The sequence below is a fragment of the Meyerozyma guilliermondii genome, genomic scaffold (genome assembly GCF_000149425.1).
Source record: "Meyerozyma guilliermondii ATCC 6260 scaffold_2 genomic scaffold, whole genome shotgun sequence".
NCBI classification, from domain to species: Eukaryota; Fungi; Ascomycota; class Pichiomycetes; order Serinales; family Debaryomycetaceae; genus Meyerozyma; species Meyerozyma guilliermondii.
This window is the reverse complement of record NW_001809799.1, coordinates 1,178,259-1,197,964: the sequence shown is the minus strand read 5'-3', so window position 1 is coordinate 1,197,964 and position 19,706 is coordinate 1,178,259. Positions and strand designations below refer to the sequence as shown.

The following is a 19,706-nucleotide window of genomic DNA, read 5'->3' as shown; positions in this document are numbered from 1 at the left end:
TCCGTGGAGGTAAAGTGCATTCCAGTTCTTACTGGGCTTGAGACGGCTCCTGCAAGTTCGAAACGAAGAAAAGAAGCCTAATTAATGAGCGCGAAATGTATATTAATAGCGGTATATAACCATGCCAATTTTCCACTTTTTACTCGTAATGTTTCTCAGTTTTGAATCTGCGTGGGAATACTTCTGGTAGATGCCTTTTGCGCCTCGAGCTCCAAGTTATTTCTCCTTAATGCCAATTCACTGGAGCGCACATACTGTATCAAGATCAATCCAAATACTGCCGTCAACCCAGTGAGAATGGCATTGATGGGCGTGGGATTCATGCCAAACGTCTCATGGGTAGCATGGTCCATCGCCAGCTGCAAGAGATTACAGATTCCAGAAAAGCAAATAATGGCACCGTAAACGGTTCCAAACGTCTCGAAGCCAAACACTTTAGCGCAAAAGTCTGATACAGAAGTGTAGTAAAATGGCCTGTAAACGACAAGCATGAGGATACCGGCGTAAGTAGCAGGAATCCATGACAATAGTCCCATAACACCAATGAACAACGACACCACTGTCAAGATACACAAGATGGTAAGAGTGGTGAAATTGTCCAATAAAACTCCAATGAATGGAATTGATGCCAAACCACCCAATGGTAATGCCAAGTCGAAGAAATGGTTGATTTTGGTTGCTAATTCCTCATCACCGTGATACAAGTACAATTCCTGGGACTTGATGGTAGCTACAAAATAGTTGATTCTCAACATTTGAATGGTGGTAAAGAGAGTCATCAAAACGAACCAGGGTGATTTGAGCTGATCAGATATGTCATAACCATGCATGATACCAAAAATACCACCTGTGGAATGAACCAACTTGGTTTCAGCATCTTGTTCGTATACTGATTTGATCGAATTTCTCGAAGCAAACGAAGCTCTGGAAACAGTAGATTCTCTTCTAGAAAACGAAGCTCTTCTCATAAGCAACGCAGTAGATTCAGTGACAGTTGGTTGAGGATGCACAATTTCATCATCGGTCTCTCTATCTTCCACACTAAGTAGGTCTTCATCAATGGGTCTACCTGTTTCATCGATACCAGTAGTGCCGATTTTTGCAAGTGTACCCATTGTCTTGTAAGAATCCGAGGGCATAATTGTAAGCTGACATCCCAATATGAACAAAGGCACCACCATGTAGTAGGTGAAAAATTGGTTGAGAGTAACCTTGTGGATATTGGTGTATATCAAACGGTAGATAAGAAAGAGGGCCAGAGAAGAGTCAAAGGCACCGGTTAACAATGCCAAGATAAGACCCGAGTTTTTGGGGAAACTGTTGGCCAATTGGAAGCATGAGATAAACACGAACGGTCCTCCTAAGGCAAGAAATGTGTAGCCAACCAAGTAAGGATCAAACCAGGAGCTACCAACTTGCGACCCAAGACGAAGTAGAAGAGAACCCAAAAATATTAAGCCAGAACCAATGATACCACTAATTTTTGGTCCATATTCATCCAAAATGTAACCAACAGGAAGGGCAGCAACATTAGTGAAAACAGCCGCAAGTGTAAACATCTTGTTCAACAGAAGATCTTGTGCCACACATGGTTCACCAGAACCTTTATTAGACGAAGGTGGACATTTTTCATGGTAAATTCCTTCTTTAATAAGGATTGGTTTGAGAGCTGCAAAACCAAATACTGGTCCAGCTGCAAGTAAACACCATACAATAGCGCATGAGACTTGGAGCAAACGCTTTGAAAGTGGAGGGTAACTTTTCATTGTATATTTAGTTGTTGTTGCAGCAAGTTGGTGAAAATTTGCAAAGAAAAGTACGGGATTGGCAACTCGGTCATTTCCGCGTAGATAAGGCAGATGTGTATGCGGATGCTGCAGGCCAAAAAACGGTGTTTGGATGAGTAGCTGAATTAGGTGAAGACGACCGGGAAGATTAAAGAAAGATAGCCAACTGTTGGAGTTGGTCCATAAGCACAATATTTGAGAGTTGAGTTGGAAAGATATGGGAAACGTATGAAAAATGAACATTGAGTTTGGTGAGAGAAAATGAGAAGAATTAGCAAATGACATTAATTAGCAATGGTTCAACTAGTTTGGTAGATGGAAGCTGTTTTGTAATCAGCAAGCCACAAATCAGCAAGTGTCAACAGTGTCAGCAAATTGTCAGCATCAACATGTGGTTTATTTTTTGAGCAGAATTAAAGTTAAAAAGGTCCGATGTTCAGTTCGATACTCTTGTAAGAGACACCAGACCTAGCAATTTTCAAGTAGATATGATGTATGCAGATAGCCGCCATGTTGAGAACAATAATGGCAGCAATAACCAATACTACTCGTATTCCAGGACTGTTCAATAACGACTTGCTATCTCTGGGTTGTACTTGAATGAATTGCGAGGAAGTATCATCTTGTGGCTGAAACTCTGTAGCCAAATCTGGCACCGTATTAGTGCCGGTGGAAGTTGAAAAAAAACTCAAAGAGTGCAAGCTTTTTGTAGAAGTCAATTCATAAACGAGAAAACATTGGGTTAAAACGACAACCAAGACAATAAATAGCGCACGAAAGCCCCAGCGCAGACTCTCACTGTTGCGTTTTTCAGACAAAACCATGATACTTTTTGAGATCCTCACAGCCTCAAACTCTGATCTATCTTTAAGTTGATTTCAATGCCTGCGAAAATGGTTCGCATGACATAAGCAGCGAATTTTTGTTTATCAATCGAATGCAAATAGACATGGAACAGTGGTGCAGCGGGTGTCGCGAGTGTGCGCGGAGTCTGCAGGAACAGCCAAATTGAAAATTTCCATCTCATCAACCAGTCGCAAACCGCATCTCATAATCATGTCGGGCATTCTTTTTGAGGACATGTTCAATGTCGAGTCCGTGGACTCGGCGCGTTACAACAAGGTCTCCCGTATAATAGCACAGTCCTCAACTTCGCAGGATATAAAAATCACCTTGGACATCAACAGTGAGTTGTTCCCAGTGAGGGACCATGATTCACTCACAATCACACTCGCATCCTCCTTGGGTAACGAGCAGTCACAGGTTACCTCCAGTGGTTCGTGGAGACCACCCAAAGCCGGCGAGAGATCCTTGGCTGATGACTACGATTATGTTATGTATGGTACCGTATACAAATTTGAGGAAAATGCCGGTAGCGATAAAATGTCGGTATACATATCATTTGGAGGATTATTGATGTGCCTTGAGGGTAACTACCGCTCGTTATCGAACTTGAAGCAGGAAAATGCTTATATTCTCATTCGTCATTATCGTGACAACTAATGTATATTACACGAAGAATTGTAGAAAAGTAATGATACGGCTGCAATTTACCTGCTGCTGGCGGAAGCGCAATGCTGACTATATCTCTGGTTAGTTAGGAAGTGGCTGCCAAATAGAGCGCATCCTTACGTAACACTCCCATATATAAATCAAGTCGCAAGGCCAATTTGCTGTTGCAACTTTTGCCAATTAAAATGGAGGATCCAGACCAACGTATGTCTTTTGCTTTTGGCTTTAAGTTTGTTCGTACTAACACAGCGAATCGTTATCTAGCTCAAATTCCGCTCGTAAAGAATCCAGCGTTTCAAACACCCAAACCAGTCACGTTGAATGTCAATTACACCAAATTGATTCCCACGTTATTCCTGACTGTGAAGCCCCCAAAACTCAATGTGGGCGTACAAGACATAGAAATGTGGAAACAAGATGTCGACAACCTTAATCAACGTTTGGATAAGGATAATGATGGCACTGAGACCGCAAAGTTCGAACTGTGGGTTCACCAACAAGCTACAAAGGTGGCACCCGGTCTAGGAGAGTCATCGCAAGTAATGCAACCAAGAGTAGCATCGCCACCTTCTAAATCAAAACTGGAAATAGGTCTGTCTCAGATCAATGAATTGGACCAGGTATTCGGAGCTACGCATCTCAATTGAGTCGTCTAAATAAACTCAAATTTTGGTAGTTTCGTGTTGTTTCTGGTTTATTAGGTGGTTTTGGACGTGATATACAAGTCTTGATGATTACACTTGTATGCCATCAGGGTCCTTAACGCTTGCAATTTCCTGCATCCTAAGGTTGACGAATTTGATTCGAGCTTTCGACCCCACATTATGCGCCTTGATCGCTCGTGGTTCAGACCAACCAGGCGGCAAAACCGCCTACTAGTCATGGCAGTGGTGGCTCTAGGTGTACTCTTGTGCTTGCACTGGGGTCACCACCACGTTCCTAGGGCTCGTCGGCTTTTTAATGTTGACATTATTCAAGCGAGAAGGTCGGTGAATAATCCTATTTATAATGATATGTCGGCATTTGAAAACCTGGAAGCAGATCCATGTATCGCCTATTTCGACAAGCTAGCTTCATTATCATCCGATGGGGATATACTCGACTTGGAGGCTATACACAGCCACACTTACAATATTGCATTATACAAACGAAGTAGATGGGTGAGAGAACAAGAAAGAGCATTGCGTCATCAAATGAAAGAGGAGGGTAAGAGAGAGCGCTGGGGGCCAAAGCATGATGCAATAATTCGACAAAAGTTCTTGGATGACAGCATGCAGCTTATCAATCATGAGAAGCAGATTATACGTCTGATAAACCATATGCGCATTTACAACCGATGCTTCGTCGACAGAACCTCAGGTAGCAACCGCGGAGACTTGATTGAGAAGAAACTTTACCCATGGATCAACAACGCCTTACCAACTTTCAAGCTGTGGAACGGTAAAATCTTGGAGGAGGGAAAAGTTCCAGTGGTCGACGCTAGAAAGGTTTTTGACGAGAGTGGTACCGCAATTCAAAGATTGAAGAAAATGAGTAATGGTAAGGGAATAGTTATTCCGATATTACCCTCTCAATTCAGAAAACAGCAAATAGAGGAAATTCAAGGTCTCATAAGAGTCCTCAGAGCCAACAAAAACACCCTTCCAATTCAAATTGTGTATCGAAAAGAGGATTTGAATCAAGATGAGATGAATTTGTTGATCAGTTCAGCAAGGACAGAAATCAGGCGTTTTCCATACTCGTATGAATGGTTTCACAAAACAGAATACGGAGAAGACGTCGAAGTCAAATTTATGAGCTCTCGTGATTATCCAAAGCAAGACTTGTGGTTTGTCGATACGTCAGGAATACTCAACGAAAAACAGCATCCTCACATACGAAGGTCCCCCTTATTCGTAACTCATACCTTTGCCATAACTTTGGCCGCAATCTTCAATTCGTTTGAGGAGTACATACTACTTCTTTCCTCATTCATACTATTAAAGCAGGACATACAATCAACTTTCAATGATCCTGAGTATTTGAAATATGGTCTTCGGTTCTTCAAGTCGAGATCCGACTATGACTCTAAACAAAGAAAATCACCACCAGGTTTTCGTGAATTATCAAGCCTCATTAGGGGATACTTGATGCCCTCTAAGGAGGATTGCAAGATTTTTGGCCTTCATGAACGTTCAGGTGACTCACCATCGTCCCGAATTTTCGACCATGACTTTCAGCTGCTTCAAGATCCCACGGTGATGGTGATCAACAAATCGAAAGTACTTAGCGGGCTTCTTTTGTCAGCGAATCTTCAGCTATATCCACTCCTCCATGGTCGCTTTCCTGTTGCGAAAGAAGAAGTCAATCCGGAGTATTTCTGGCTTGGACAAGAAATTGCTGGAACGAATGCAAAAGTCAATTTCAACCAGCCCTCCGCAGTGGTTGCTGGAATACAGACACCATTACAAAATCGTGACTTCAAGTTGGTCACAGCAAGCCACGAAATGTGTTCTTCTTCTTGGGCTCAATTGGATCCACAAGATGAATCACAGCTCATGTATGTGACTAGCCACCAACTTGAAAATTATTATCTGGGCAGAATTACGTTCAGGCAAGACATTGCACTGAAATACACCAGTAAAGAGAAGGTTTTGAAAGAGCAGGAAGATGGTACTCGAGTTGAAGTGGAAGAAGAGAACACCAATACTGTTGAAAAGTTAGATCGAAATCCTCTATTCATGGAGGAAATTTTTAGACCCATTGATCTATTGAAACCGATCATTGAGGAAGATTATAGAGAACCACGCCAATCATGGTACAAGCAAAGCAATTTTGGACATGATAATGACCATCCGTTGTGGTGTGCATACGACATTGTGGGGAGTCCTAACATACAAGAACGGGGCCTCATTATACCAATCAGTGAGAAATTGCAGGCAAGATACAATTTTCTTGTGGAAGTTCATATGTACAAGTTAGAGGCTCTTGATGATTAAATACATATAAATCATATCATTTTTTTTCTTAATTCAATTTGTCTTTCGAGAAAAAAAATCACGTCACAGACAGGATTCGAACCTGCGCAGGTAAAACCCAACGCCTAAACTGCTGATAGCAGGGCGTCGCCTTAACCACTCGGCCACTGGGACATTTTTAGGTGAGGAAGCCAATATTAGCGCCTATAAAGTACAACAGTAGTATAGCCGTATCACTTACTTTTACTAGCTATAAACTCGGAAATATTATCGATGATGTCTTGACGCTTGGTACCGGACTTTATTTGACCCGGATATTTCTTTGCGAATTCGCGAAGCTGAGGAACATTGAAATTGGTCCAATCGTTAGTTTTCCACGCAGTGAGCACAGACTCTTCTGTAAGAGCAGGTCTCTGTGCTTTGTTTGCAGCATTATGGGGTTCTTGACTAGTTCTTTTCCTTGATACAGGTCCTAAGTTGAGTAAATGTTGTCTTAGTTCACTAATAACATTCAAAAGTTTGGGTGTCAGCTGAATAGCTTCCCGTAAATCATCTAGTCTCAGTAAGGTTTGATCGTTGTTGAGCGGAGAGCGAGATTCGTCGCTTAAAGCAATTTGAAGAAGCTCGTGTTTAATGACTTTGTAGAAGTAATTGACTGAGGGATTGGCAAACTCTCCTGGATTATAGTGGTTCAAATAAAACAGCCCAACGACATTTTTGAACTTTGTTACAAGTTCTGGCGGGATGGACAGTTCTTCTTTTTCGTGATGAAATGTGGAATCGTTCAATAAGTAGTCAGGCAACAGCCGTATGTCATCGAGCCATGGCATACGAGCAAGTAGAAAGCCCTCTGGGAAATCTTTATCGTGTGGAATACTTCTTTTTGACATTGAAATTCCTGTTGGATAAAGAGCAAATAACGAAGGCAGCGAATTGCGTTTTATACAACCAAATACAACAGCAAACTGGCCTAGCTTAACACAAGAACGATAAAGCGAGGCGAGAGTTAAATAGGAGTTGCTGAACCCACCCTTGGATGAGGCAGCTTTTAACCCATTGTCAAAGTCTGGCATTACAAGTGCTGGGGCAGATGAGGTGTAGTATGGTTCAAAGTTTTCAGTTGCCCTGAATCCTAGCAACTTTAGGTAAGGTGGAGACGAGTAGGTGGGTGCTGACTCTTTCTCCTCCTCCCCAGCCATATCACCAATATCTTTGGTAACTACTTCATGATTTTCAGGATCATGATCAAAGGTATAATTCTTTAAGAAATCGAGTTGTTTCGAATTCAAGAAAAGGACTTCACTATCGCCGATATCAAAACCTCTTCTAACCCCTGCCTCATCTTGCTTTTCTGCTAAGGTAGGCTTATCATCATTATACTGAATTTCCTGTCCAGTTGCATCATCCACCGTTTTGGAGTCAAGTTGAACCACTCGTAAATTCTCTCCCTCATGATGTAAATGCTTGAATTTCTTTAGTTTTTCATGTCCATATAGTGCATAGCCCTTAATTGAGCAAGCAAGTCTTCCGGCAATATCAGTATTACTATCACCAAGAATCAAGTCGCATGAAAATAATATACGTTTGATTTCCTTGAGTCTCAAAATGGCACTTCGTATTTGCGAAGCTACAGTAGTCTGATTTGCTTCTTCAGAAAGACCATCGAAAAATGTGTCGTAGTAAGTTTCGGTTTCTCTTGATTGTTTTTGGCGGTTGAGGTAGTTTGTGTTGAGGAAGATTTGTTGGTAGATCGAGATATCAAATGGCTTTGGTTCGGTGTCGCTAGGAGGGTCCATGAATATGGGGCTAATATTTATCTTGTACTCTTCGTAGTTGTTGATCATTTTCCACAAATTTTGTTTGATTTTCTCGCCCTCTGGTGATCCATCATCATTGAACGGCTTGTCATTATTGCTTATCCATACCATTCGTTTGACATTATAATGAGACCTTCCATGGAACTCGTCCAAAATAGTGTTTAGAACTGAAGAGAGTTTTAGACTTCCCTCAGCTGGAGGAAATCGCTCATCCAATATCTTTACATTATCAATATGGTCCTGAATCATGTCGTTCAAGTTTTTCATATTGGTGGAGTTGATATCATTCAATGTAAAAATACGTTCCATTCCTGAATCTCGGGGAAACTTGCGGCCGGTAACACTGCAATTGTACAAGTAGATACCAACTCCGGTGCTTGGAACCGTGATTAAAAGCTCAGACATTAAATCGTTGATGCTGGAGAGTATTTCCAAAAATTGAGACCGACCACCAAGTTCTACTAATGGACGAAATATCGCTGGGGAAAGCTCAATGAGAAAGATTATCCCTTCGCGGATCTCATATTGTGCGGTGTAGTCTTCTTCGTCGTTCATGACGTCTACTTTCTAGATAGTAACGATTGCGAATTCGAAATGAATGCGAAATGAATGCGACTCCGCGACTTTATCGACTGCGAATCGCACTCTTTTCAATGTCAATTCGGTTCATAGTGGTGTTAAATCGCCAAGGGAAGTCCAGACTTATCAAGTGGTTCGACTGTAGATACCACAACCAAGACAAGCAAAGAATAGTTTCCGAGGTTCATAGGCTTATATCGACACGGGATCTGCGGCACCAGTCCAACTTTGTTGAGTTCCAAAACATCAAACTTGTTTATAGAAGGTATGCTGGACTCTACTTTGTTGCTGGAATCGACCTCGACGACAGCGAGTTGAGTTACCTTGAATCGCTACACTTTATGGTGGAAATATTGGATACTTATTTCGACAGTGTTTGCGAACTTGATTTGGTGTTCAATTTCCACAAACTTTACACTATTCTAGATGAGATCTATTTGGGCGGCGAGATCCAGGAGATCCTGAAGCAGCGGATTTTGGATCGGTTGCAATATATTGATGGTCTTGCTTAATTTACGAGAGCCGAGCCAACGGCACCTCAGTCTGCTGATGAAGCTGGCGCTCCTCGACAACAGTCCAAATTTTCAGAGCAACTTCGTCTATACCCAACTTGTTGACGTCGACAATGACCACCGAGGGGTCTGCGTGCGGATCCAAGACCTTGAGAAAGCACCGTTTCACCACCTCTTGAAATTTAGTTTGCTCGTACCGTTCTTCTCCCCAACTTTTTCGAGCCGCCATTTCCGCTATATCAAGGGTCAAAAATATCGTCACGTCTGGTTTGGGCAAGCCCCGATCTGGCGCGTATAACCACTCCACACTGGCCATTTCGGGCAGTGACGACGTTTCCAGCTTGGCAAGAGAGTACGCTATGCCCGAGTATATGTACCGATCCATGATTACGGTGTGGCCCGCTTGCAATTGGTCCTCAATTGACGCCGCTAGCTCCCATCGATTAGCACTGAAGAGGAGATGGGCCGCTTGGTCAGAAAGTGAAAAATTATGGTCCGTCAAGTACTGGTTAATTATTGTGCCGATGTTTGTCGACCGGTCGGGAAACTTGATGAGCGATGAAGACGGTATCGCATTGTGAAGAATCTGAGTTTGCGTCGTCTTTCCAGACCTATCTAGGCCCTCGATCAATATAAGGTGCCCGCGCATTCTTAGCTTCACTGCTAGCCTAACTACCCGTTCCTGTACCGCCAAATCATTAGACCCGCGATTTTCTATTTTTCGCGGGCACAAAAACAGCAATTATGGGTTCACATACACTACTGCCACCTTTGATCGCGGCCGCGCTTTCCGTTACTGGGGCTATAAATAGCATGATACTATTCGTTGGAATAGATACTAAGGAATGGATCACAATGATATTCAACTATAATATAATCTTTAAATCTGCACCCTGCCCACCTCGTAGAAACCCAATTTTCAGCCTCTTTTTTTCGCCAACCGCTCCTGTACGCACAAAACACTGCCCCCAATATGGGGATCGCAACCTTGCACCGGTGTCCCCTCTGCAATTTTTACAACTAGTACGTTGAGCGTGTGACTTTGCAAATACGGAATATTTGTTGCCTGCGTTTGCTACATATTGTCCCATTTTGATTTAGATTCCCATAGCTACCGAGGCAAGCCTACATATTCCTTCGCTTATACTGTGTTGCCAGCTCCATAAATATCTATTGTTGAATCACCAGTGATTCTTTGCAGATTTCATCCAATTTTTTTTCCATCTTGATCCCAATACTAAAGTTGGCTCTCTTATACTGTGCTAGAAATGTCGAGTTTGCAGGTACTTACTCTCGGATCAAACCCTAACCTTGCTTTCTATGCCTGGAGGTTACAGAATACCGGCGCTTGTAGCGTCTCCATAGTGAACCCATCCATAGATGCCGGGTCCATTAACTGGAGCTCGTCAGCTTTTGGTAAGGCAAACCAGTACCATCCCTACAGATGCTCGCAGACGTTGACGCAAATCGTGAAAGGTTCCATCAAGTTTGATATCGCCATTATTTGTTGCTCGTCGCTACAAGACTTTCAAAGTTCATGCGCCAGTCTCCTCCCTTACCTTTCGGACGAAGCTATAGTTCTTGTGGAGAGTACAGGGTATGTAAATCTAGAACCGTTTGTATCTAGTGCCTTACCTTCACGCCTGAACATCCGCGTGGGATCGATCATGAATGAGTCTGATGTCAAGCAGTTGTCTCCCAATCATTTTGTTCATCAGGTGAGAGCAGAGGACAATAGAATCTATTTGGGAACGGCCACCAATAAGCTGCTTGCATCTGCACCAAGTTTTAAAAGATGTTTCAAATTGTTCCAATTAGCGCAAGAAGACTCCAATGGAGCTCTCGCGTTGCTAAAATCTACCAATCCTAACGAGTTCATGACCTACCAATGGAAACTTGCCCTTCCTCGCATCGTTTTCAGTCCCTTATCTATCATATTTGAAACTGAGTTTCCTCAAGGATTGGCGGCTCAGATACTTTGTAAACCTTTGATCACAGGTATTATCAACGAGTGTTTTAAAATCATCAAAAAGATGGACTGTAAATTAGTCAAGGGTTTTGAAAATGAACAGAACTTGATGAAAAACTGGTCCAGGTGCTACCCCAGTGTTCCTGACAATGCCGATTTAATTCAATCACCCAGTTTGTTTTATAAATTTTACCATCGTCTAGACATGGAGCTCGATTTGCTTTTGTTGCAGCCTATCCTCCTCGGGGATGATCACGGTGTCAAAACTCCTTATTTGGAGAACCTCTACTCAACAATGTGTCAATTGAACCGACTCAATTCCGAAAACTCAGAGTCGATTTTTTTCGTCAGAAAGACTCCTGGATTCAACAACGCAAGAATGAATCAACTTGATGCGGACTTTGATGCGAAATTGAGCGAGTTCAATGCCTTAAACGAACAAGTACAACAATTGGAACTGAAAAAAGCGAGCATAACGTCCTATATTTCTGAAAAAGATCACAGGAAGAACGTTCTTGAGTCCGAACTTTCAGACTTGAATCATCGACTCGAAAGTCTCAAGGTCGATGTACATCAACAGCAAAAGAGCTATGAAACTAAAAAACGTGAACTTGAAGAATATAACGTTAATCATCAGCGCCGTGTTTCTGAATTGATTGCCAAGGAAGAAGAGCTTCAAAAGCAGAACCAAAAGCTTGCTGCCCAATCGACTGGTCCGAAAGTCCCAGAACTGCCACATAAACTGCCCCATAGCAAAGTGGCTAATGGAAAGAGTCCTAGGAAGAGTAATCCAAGGGACTCTACTATGACTGTCCCCAACGAAAACCTTCGTGATTTGGCAGATATAGCATTATACGGAGCTGCCTTGAACGGAGAACTGCAACCAAGATCACAGGATACATTTATGTCTGCCGAAGAGGTGGGAAACTATAATAATGGAACTGCTCGGGAACAAGACCAGTCTCAACCAGCGCATAACAATTCTATTCCTGGTAGTTTTCCCCATGACGAACAGCCAGTTCAACCTCAATTTTCAGGCTACCAAAACGATCCCAGGTATCAAGAATTCAGGTACCAAGGGCAAAGAGGACAAGAACAACGCATTGACAGAGCTCAAAGCTTGGGTGTTGATACTCGTTTAAACCAGCAGCATGGTATGAATGGCCATGTACCAAACTTACCAAATGGCTACCAACAATCACCAATGGACCAACATCCACCTCATGGATTACCTGCCAATGGAATGCCTCCGAACGCACTTCCACCAAATCTACGAGTTAATTCCATTGGAGGAATGCCCAAACAGTATACTGGACCTCCACAAGGACCACCACAAGGGTACGTCAAGCAAAGGCAGCAGTCCATTCCCAACAGCTATTCATACTACGACCAGCAAAAGGCATTCCCTCCACAGAACTCGGGCCAATATCATGGTCAGTATCAGTCCCATTATCAAGGACCTCCACCCAATTTCCAGTATAATCAACCTCCTCCAGGTTTTCCTTCTTACAATGAGCCCAGCTTTCAGTATGCTGCACCTATAGACCCAGGAGTGGAATCTAGATTCAAAACTCAACTGAGACGTCCCAATCGCCGTTCCGCTCTTCCACAAATGGGAACTGCTGGCTTGGAGGTAGGTGGCCGTGGAGGAATGCCTGGTGCAAATCCTCAACCTGTGAACAAACACAGGTCTATGCAACCTATGGCTCCACAACATCTGGGCCGCGCATCTTATGGTGGTTATGGAATTGCTGGAGGAATGCCTGGAGGAGCTTCTGTAGGAGCTTCTGGAGCACCTGCTGGACCTACTGGGTTGGCACCTCAACATACACATCAGCAGCCTCCACGAGCTGCCTCTTCACAGCAATTTCTTCAACTACCCAACTCCAATGTTTCCAGCACATCTTCAATGAATACTGGTGACACTCCAAAGACAAGCGATGAAGCGTCCAATGGTGTGCGCTTGCAGGTACCTGTGGCAGATGCCAACGCCAAACCTCTTGGAGGTCTTTCTAGTGCAAACAAGGATACTTGGGACAGTTCGCCAAAGAAGAAGAAGGGCTTGTTTGGTAAGAAAAAGTAATTAGAAATAGTACCTATGATTTTGGTAACTGTAAAACCTGTCACGTGCAGTCGCACTCCAATCAGTGATCAACATTTTGGTGAGAATAGCGATTTTAAGCTTTAGTATGGCACGATCATTTTATGAAAACGACGAGCGAATTGTAACGAAACCAGGCTACAATGCCGAGATCAACGAACAGTTGAAGGAGCAAGAAGGATCACACGGAATTGTAGGCTTCGTCAATGGAATGGAAGTGCGGACTTTCCCTATATTGGAGAAGTATGCCCATAAAGCCAGAGTTGTTTTGCACGACAATTTGTCATACTACGGAGCAGAATTATCTACTCAGTTTTCCTCAGTTTCCAATGAACTCAGGAATCTCTCAGATGAAGTCAAATCCGTAATAAAAGAGCCGGTATTACCAGCGGGTATTTTTGTGTTGACTTCAGCATTGACCGGTTCCATTCTCGTCAATAGACGAATGCTCCCCATAAGGTTCTTCACCCCAATTGTGTTTGGAGGTGTGGCTTACAAGTATTTTATGCCACATTCATATATTGCAACCGCTGATAAGATAACTGCTTATGAACAACTGCATTTCCCCCAGTTGTATGAAAAACACATTGAGCTCACAAATAAGGTACAAAGTGAACGTAAGAATATTAACGGTCAGACTGAGGAAGCCAAAGTACAGTTGCAAAACTCCATCCATAACATGCGTGAGTTTCTCATCAACTTCTTCTCCGAAAAGTAATTTAGTCATTAATGAAGCATGTTATTAAGTTAAGTAAGAATGTCATAGGTTGTGTACAAAAATAAAAGCCCCCCTAGTATCGTCAAGATATAGTTTACAATGCTCATCCAGAACTTGCGGTTCTTATCCTGAGGATCGGTGGCATTCTTGTAGTCACAACAACTTTTTAAATGCAAAATTGGTGGGTACATATAAACCAAAGGAATACATGCGAAACACCCAACGAAAGATACAAACTTGTCCAAGTTTTTCCCTCCAAACAACGCTATTAATGCAACGATAAGTATGAACGCCCATCTAAACATATTTTTCCCCCATTTGATCGACAGGGAATACTTGCCCTTTCTTATGAATATCTTCAGCTCGATTAACCGAATGGCCGGGAAAAGCTGGAGTGGAGTTGATAACAAAATGGCAATTGAGTATAACAATTGGGTTGCGATTATGAAGATGGAAGATTGTGGAAGGTTGAGGAGAATGACTGTCCGAGTGTGAGCTCCAAAAGTCATGTATCCCAACGATGCAATACAAACCATAATGACGGAGACTGTTGCCAAGACTTTTGCAAGAACAGCAGGGAAGTGGCTAGGTTGTATCATCGACTCTTCAATTGGAATGATCAAACCAATTCCTTCGAACGCAAATATTGCGACTCCAATAAAGAGAGAGAATTCGTCTTTATTAACAAGGTAATAAATACCTTCGCCAGGAGTCAACTGGTTCTCAAAAACTAGTGAGAAGAGTGTAAAGTATACTATGACAATGAGGCCGGTGAATATGAAAACATTTGCCAAAACCGACAGAAGTGAGAGCTTGGTGATGTCTCGAACAAGAGACACCGGCATGAGGAAAACAAGTTGCAGAATGATGATCCATTTTATATCCAAATTTTGGTAGCCAAAAACATTAGTCAAGAAGGCACGGAGGTTTTCAGCCGTGAAGACAATGTAGGCGGCAACAAACCCAATTTGCGAAATCACAATCGAGGTTAAAATCAAGTTCTGGAGCCATGGACCGTATAGTTTAAGGCCAATATCAGCAAAACTGGAAACACGAACTGCTCTCTTAGCAAGTACTAGGATCAAGTAGCACCAGTAGGATAAAAATCCAAACGTAGATAAGACCACAATTGAAAAGAGAAGACCACCATTGGAAAATGCCTTTGGTAAGAACAAGACCCCAGTTCCTACGAAAGCTTTGAGGAGGAGAAAGTATGCTTTGCGGTCGGTGGCTGTTCCTCGAGGATTAAACTCGGCTGTGTCCAATAGTAGCGCCGACTCTTCATCCATCGTGGTTTTGTTATACTCATAATGGCAGATCACCGCATCATCGTCCTCCAAATCTTCACCTGCGAAATGGCCGTAAATCGACAAGAATTCGATGAAATTTCTCGTGAAAACAGAAGGAGTCTGTCTAGCAATTGTGCCGTGTTGATGGCTCAATACATAGTTTCTTCGAAACCCTCCCGGAACATTTAGCGAGCTCGCTGATGAGCCCCGTCTCTCGTAAGATTGCAACGACAGAAAGCTATGTGAGCGACGAGGCTTATCCTTTGCAAATTTATAGATTCCATGGCTGATATCACCGCCTTCGTGCTTAAGCGGGTCCGAACCCACGTGTCTATACGCTGTTCCCATCAACTTTGGATCTTGTAGACCATAAGAGAAATCCTCAGGATTTGGTTCTTCGGGTCCAATATCTTCAATTGCAACTTCATTTGATCCAGGAGAACCCTCACGAGGCATACCATCGCCTAGAGGTGATTTGTTGTGGAGAAATTGATTGTTTTTGAAAGAATTGGAAAACGAACCTGCACGGCTTCCCGAGTTATAATTAGGAGATATCGAGAGAGGTGATCTCGTGAGTTTAGCAAGCGACCGCCGCCTATCTGGGTCGGCTTCTGTCGTAGACGGAGCTATATTTCTCGGCAGAGACATCTATAGCGACGAAGAAGTTGTTGGGGCCGTTCGCAGCGGGGCTACTGATAAGTTATCTCGAGCAGTATACAGGAACGAAGATAGAAGAATAGATTTAGAGAAAGGTTAGATGCAAGTTAGTGAGTTAAAGCGAAATGTTAGTAGGTGAACTAAATGTAGATTAGTAGCTAATAATGCTATAGTTTGCTATAGTTTGCAATGATTTGCTATGATTCTTGCTCTTGTTGGAGCATTGAAGCGGCCATGGGATGTCCCAAATCGAGAGCTCGCTTATAAAAGACTCGAGGATCTCTTCCAGTTAAACCAATGTCACACAAGTGGCCCATAAAGAAATAAGCATCAGCCAGTTGGAACTCATCAAGAGCCTGCTCGCACCACCATACTGCTTTATCTGGATTTGGACTTGGTATGTGCTTGCTGAGACCATCGGTGCCGTGCAAACACCATCTACTGAGTCCCAACATGGCGTCTTGATGACGACGGAACGAAAGAGGCGATGAAGCCGCCAGCATGTACCACTGCACTGATTTGTGGGGATTGACCTGGCGACCTAAATCTCCATTTTCATAAACAGTTCCGAGCTTTACTTGGGCAAGAATACAGTTGAGCTTGGCACTGCGGTTGTAGAACATGAGACTCTTGGTATAGCTGATGGGAGCACGCTCTAGCGACTGAACGACAAAAGGTTCATCTTCCGTCAAGTCGCCAGGGTAAATGCCCTCATAAAGTTTACCAACCTGATACGCAGCCATGCCAACAACTTCTTCGAGCTCGTCGCGATCTTCTGCGGTCAAATTGATGTCCTTCGATTCCAAATCAATGTCGGCAAGTTGGCGCAACAATTTGAAATACTTGACAGATCGAAGCTCTGGAACTTCGAGGTACAACATAGCCATCTTGTAAATAGCACGATTGTATCCGAGCTTGGCAGAACTCTTAAAATAATTCACAGCAGTGTCGAACCGGTCAGGAAACTCCCGTTCATAAAGCTCTCCCAATTTGTACAACGTTTTGAAATTGTTAGCATTTTGAGAAAGGCTTCTCTCAAAAGATTCGAGGGCCTGGGAAATGTCTTTTGTCATATTGTAATCTTGGCCGTATGTGTAGTGATAATCACCCATCAAGAGACAACCCTGAATGTAATATACTTCAGACTCCAAATCCTCCATCTTGTGTTTATTATCAAGCTCTTTCACCAACTTTTCCAAATGAGTAATGCTGGACTTGATAAACTGTTTTTTGTTGTAACTCACCTGGTCTGCCAGAACAGGATCGCCCTTGATATTAATGTAAGCATAAACTCGATAATTCGTAGCACGAATCAACATTTTGAGCCATTTAACCCTGAACTCGGAGGACTTTTTGCCTGAAGCAATTAATTGACGTAACTCGATGAACTCTTCAATCTTTTTGTGTATGATCTCGTCTCCGGTCTTGACCTTGGGCAGCATTTCTCTTCTGCGACCTGTGGTACCCGGAGTCATACTCATTCGATTTCCAGGACTCATGCTACCCATTGGTGGCATTTGTGTCATTGGTGGCATCATCATTGACATTCTATTGAAGTCAGGCATGGTATGGCGCCTGTCGTAATCTGGGTACGGATATTCAGCCATTGGGTATTGACCTACTGGCATAGGCTGCATGGGGCTTACCGGAGAGTTACTAATTGACCCAGGGACCGAAATTGGCTTCATAGGAGGAGTCATGATATCTGACAAGTTTGGGTTAGATGATCTCGTCTGGTCTATTATCAGCTCTCTTTTTCTTCTATTATCGTAATTGTGCTTTTTCTTAGTTTTCTTCTCGTTCTCCATCGAAGCAATGTGCATGTTACTGAGATCTTTGGCAATTTTGCTTGACCTTTCCGAGATTGAACCCACTCTGAATTTTGATGAGGCACCACTTTGAATTGAATTGTAAGAAGCAGTAGATGCATTAGATTCCTGTCTTTCAACTCCGACTTTAGGCGGTGAAAGATCCAGCTTATCAGCATTTTCCTTATCTTCATCGAAAAGATATTTGCTGTAGTCAGAAATGTAACGTTTCAATTGTTCATTTCCTGGATCTGCAGAGTCCTCTGTCTCTTCCGCCAATGCATCGTTCTCATCCTTGTATGGGGTAAACTCCTTGGGCTTGAAGTTGAGGTCTAAGGAAGACACTCTGTTTCTAGATTCACCAGCAATCAGGGCAGATTGATGTACACTCAGTGGGACAGAAGGGTAACGGTTGGACTTGATACTCGACATGCGAGAATTACGTAGCAACGAGCTGTCTGTATCGGGCTTCATTGAAGCTATGGAGTTGCGTTTTTTGGATGCAGATTGAAGCAGCAGCATCAGTCTTGAATGTGGAACCTTAGGAGACAGTGAGCCAGAAGACGAATAAGGTGGTCTTGGAGCCGTCATGGGGTACTGTTGCTGTTGCATCATTTGCATCATTTGTGGTTGTTGCATCATAAATTGTTGCATAAAGTAGCTGAATTGCATTTGCATCTGCGGGTTCATTTGCATCTGATTCATCTGAGGATTCATCTGCATCTGGTTCATAAGATGATACATTTGCGGGTTCATTTGGTTCATTTGATTCATTTGGTTCATTTGGTTCATTTGGTTCATTTGCGTCATTTGGTTCATTTGCGTCATTTGTGGTTTCATCATTGGGTTGGCGTATCCCATAGCTGGATAGTTTTGTGACTGTCTTTGAGCCAATTGGGCATAGTATTGTTTCCATTGTTCGTAGTATGGGTGGTCTCTGGGAATACCATTTTCCTGAGCCAAATCGGTTTCCGATTCGCTTTCATATTCAGAACCAGATCCAGACTCAGAAGCTATTTCTGACGTTGCATCCTCGTCGGAATCGTCCGATTCTTCCGACCCGGTTGCCGATACTTCATTGGAGTCTACCGAGCCAGAGGCAGATGCCAATGCCGGTGCTTCCACTACGGCAGGAATGTAGGCTGGGCTCTGTACATGGTGAGCTTGAGATACCTGAGGAGCCGGAACCTGAGGAACCTGAAGAACCTGCGAGACTTGAGAGGCCAGAGGAACTTGTGGAACTTGAGTCGGTTGATGGACCAGTTCAGATACCGGAACCGGCTGGTTTCCCAGCTGGAAATGCAGATTGACAGGACCGTTATATGGCTGCGCCTGGTAGGCCGGTCCTCTTCGACTTTGAGGCGAAGCTTGAGGCGAAGTGCCCCGGTATGGGGATGGTTGTGGAGACGTTCTATGAGTACCCCGAGGGTCAGGCAGCAATTGAGTCACCACCGGAATATCTGAGGCCGGTTGGAGAGCGAGAGGTACCTTATTGACGGAGTCAATAGGCTGTTTGGTGGTATGCAAGTCGGTTGAAGAGTACGACGAGTTGGAAGTTGTCAGCAGAAAGTCACCAACCGAGGAAAGTGTGTTGTTGCGGTTATGGGAGAAAGGACGGGGTTGTTCCTTGAGCTTCGAAAAGAGTCCCATATCCTTAAGATATAATTGGTAACGTGGGAAAGAATGTTTTTTCTTTGCGGCGGCGATGCGGCGCTATAATTAGATTTGTCGTTACGGGCGGGACGCAGGATGTTTGAGGTATGTTGGTGAGAAATCCAGGGTTGAAATCCTATTTTTTAGTTTAGGCAGGGCCCTAGAATTGCTGGGTGGTGGTTTTTGGCCATAGACAAAGGATGGTGGCTGTTCTTCGTAAGTTAAAAGTTCCCGATGCGGGTATATGGTAAACACGCGACAGCCAAACACCCGCATGTGCGAAGGGACTAAACCCGAGCGAAGCGAGCCAGGGGGCAGAGAGAGAAGGAAAAGGAAGAGGAGGAAGA

General features: G+C 43.4%; 11 protein-coding genes and 1 non-coding gene across 12 annotated transcripts; 6 read left to right on the top strand and 6 right to left on the bottom strand. All coding sequences in view use genetic code 12, as the record gives it.

Annotated features, from left to right (window-relative positions):
* Positions 1-155: 155 nt before the first annotated feature.
* On the bottom strand, positions 156-2,072 carry PGUG_01873 (uncharacterized protein; the record flags this gene model as incomplete). The annotated part of the gene is made up of 1 exon (XM_001486152.1): positions 156-2,072. One exon carries the CDS (start codon positions 2,070-2,072, stop codon positions 156-158), a length of 1,917 nt encoding a protein of 638 aa, XP_001486202.2.
* Positions 2,073-2,843: 771 nt separating this feature from the next.
* Positions 2,844-3,290, top strand: RPB8 (DNA-directed RNA polymerase core subunit; the record flags this gene model as incomplete). Its single annotated transcript, XM_001486151.1, has 1 exon — positions 2,844-3,290. The coding sequence occupies one exon, from the start codon at positions 2,844-2,846 to the stop codon at positions 3,288-3,290; it is 447 nt and encodes a 148-aa protein (XP_001486201.1).
* A 194-nt stretch (positions 3,291-3,484) lies between these two features.
* MVB12 (Mvb12p) lies at positions 3,485-3,946 on the top strand (the record flags this gene model as incomplete). Its single annotated transcript, XM_001486150.1, has 1 exon — positions 3,485-3,946. The coding sequence occupies one exon, from the start codon at positions 3,485-3,487 to the stop codon at positions 3,944-3,946; it is 462 nt and encodes a 153-aa protein (XP_001486200.2).
* A 177-nt stretch (positions 3,947-4,123) lies between these two features.
* Positions 4,124-6,277, top strand: MNT4 (Mnt4p; the record flags this gene model as incomplete). The annotated part of the gene is made up of 1 exon (XM_001486149.1): positions 4,124-6,277. One exon carries the CDS (start codon positions 4,124-4,126, stop codon positions 6,275-6,277), a length of 2,154 nt encoding a protein of 717 aa, XP_001486199.2.
* Positions 6,278-6,338: 61 nt separating this feature from the next.
* PGUG_05994 lies at positions 6,339-6,430 on the bottom strand. Its single transcript has one exon. It is a non-coding gene; the product is annotated as a tRNA-Ser (tRNA).
* Positions 6,431-6,489: 59 nt separating this feature from the next.
* CAS1 (ATP-dependent DNA helicase) lies at positions 6,490-8,628 on the bottom strand (the record flags this gene model as incomplete). The annotated part of the gene is made up of 1 exon (XM_001486148.1): positions 6,490-8,628. One exon carries the CDS (start codon positions 8,626-8,628, stop codon positions 6,490-6,492), a length of 2,139 nt encoding a protein of 712 aa, XP_001486198.2.
* A 50-nt stretch (positions 8,629-8,678) lies between these two features.
* PGUG_01868 (uncharacterized protein) lies at positions 8,679-9,164 on the top strand (the record flags this gene model as incomplete). The annotated part of the gene is made up of 1 exon (XM_001486147.1): positions 8,679-9,164. The coding sequence occupies one exon, from the start codon at positions 8,679-8,681 to the stop codon at positions 9,162-9,164; it is 486 nt and encodes a 161-aa protein (XP_001486197.2).
* Position 9,165: 1 nt separating this feature from the next.
* On the bottom strand, positions 9,166-9,813 carry PGUG_01867 (bifunctional thymidylate/uridylate kinase; the record flags this gene model as incomplete). The annotated part of the gene is made up of 1 exon (XM_001486146.1): positions 9,166-9,813. The coding sequence occupies one exon, from the start codon at positions 9,811-9,813 to the stop codon at positions 9,166-9,168; it is 648 nt and encodes a 215-aa protein (XP_001486196.2).
* A 619-nt stretch (positions 9,814-10,432) lies between these two features.
* Positions 10,433-13,216, top strand: PGUG_01866 (uncharacterized protein; the record flags this gene model as incomplete). Its single annotated transcript, XM_001486145.1, has 1 exon — positions 10,433-13,216. The coding sequence occupies one exon, from the start codon at positions 10,433-10,435 to the stop codon at positions 13,214-13,216; it is 2,784 nt and encodes a 927-aa protein (XP_001486195.2).
* Positions 13,217-13,322: 106 nt separating this feature from the next.
* Positions 13,323-13,952, top strand: PGUG_01865 (uncharacterized protein; the record flags this gene model as incomplete). The annotated part of the gene is made up of 1 exon (XM_001486144.1): positions 13,323-13,952. One exon carries the CDS (start codon positions 13,323-13,325, stop codon positions 13,950-13,952), a length of 630 nt encoding a protein of 209 aa, XP_001486194.2.
* Positions 13,953-13,981: 29 nt separating this feature from the next.
* AVT4 (Avt4p) lies at positions 13,982-15,889 on the bottom strand (the record flags this gene model as incomplete). Its single annotated transcript, XM_001486143.1, has 1 exon — positions 13,982-15,889. One exon carries the CDS (start codon positions 15,887-15,889, stop codon positions 13,982-13,984), a length of 1,908 nt encoding a protein of 635 aa, XP_001486193.2.
* Positions 15,890-16,095: 206 nt separating this feature from the next.
* Positions 16,096-19,356, bottom strand: PGUG_01863 (uncharacterized protein; the record flags this gene model as incomplete). The annotated part of the gene is made up of 1 exon (XM_001486142.1): positions 16,096-19,356. One exon carries the CDS (start codon positions 19,354-19,356, stop codon positions 16,096-16,098), a length of 3,261 nt encoding a protein of 1,086 aa, XP_001486192.2.
* Between the last annotated feature and the right edge of the window lie 350 nt (positions 19,357-19,706).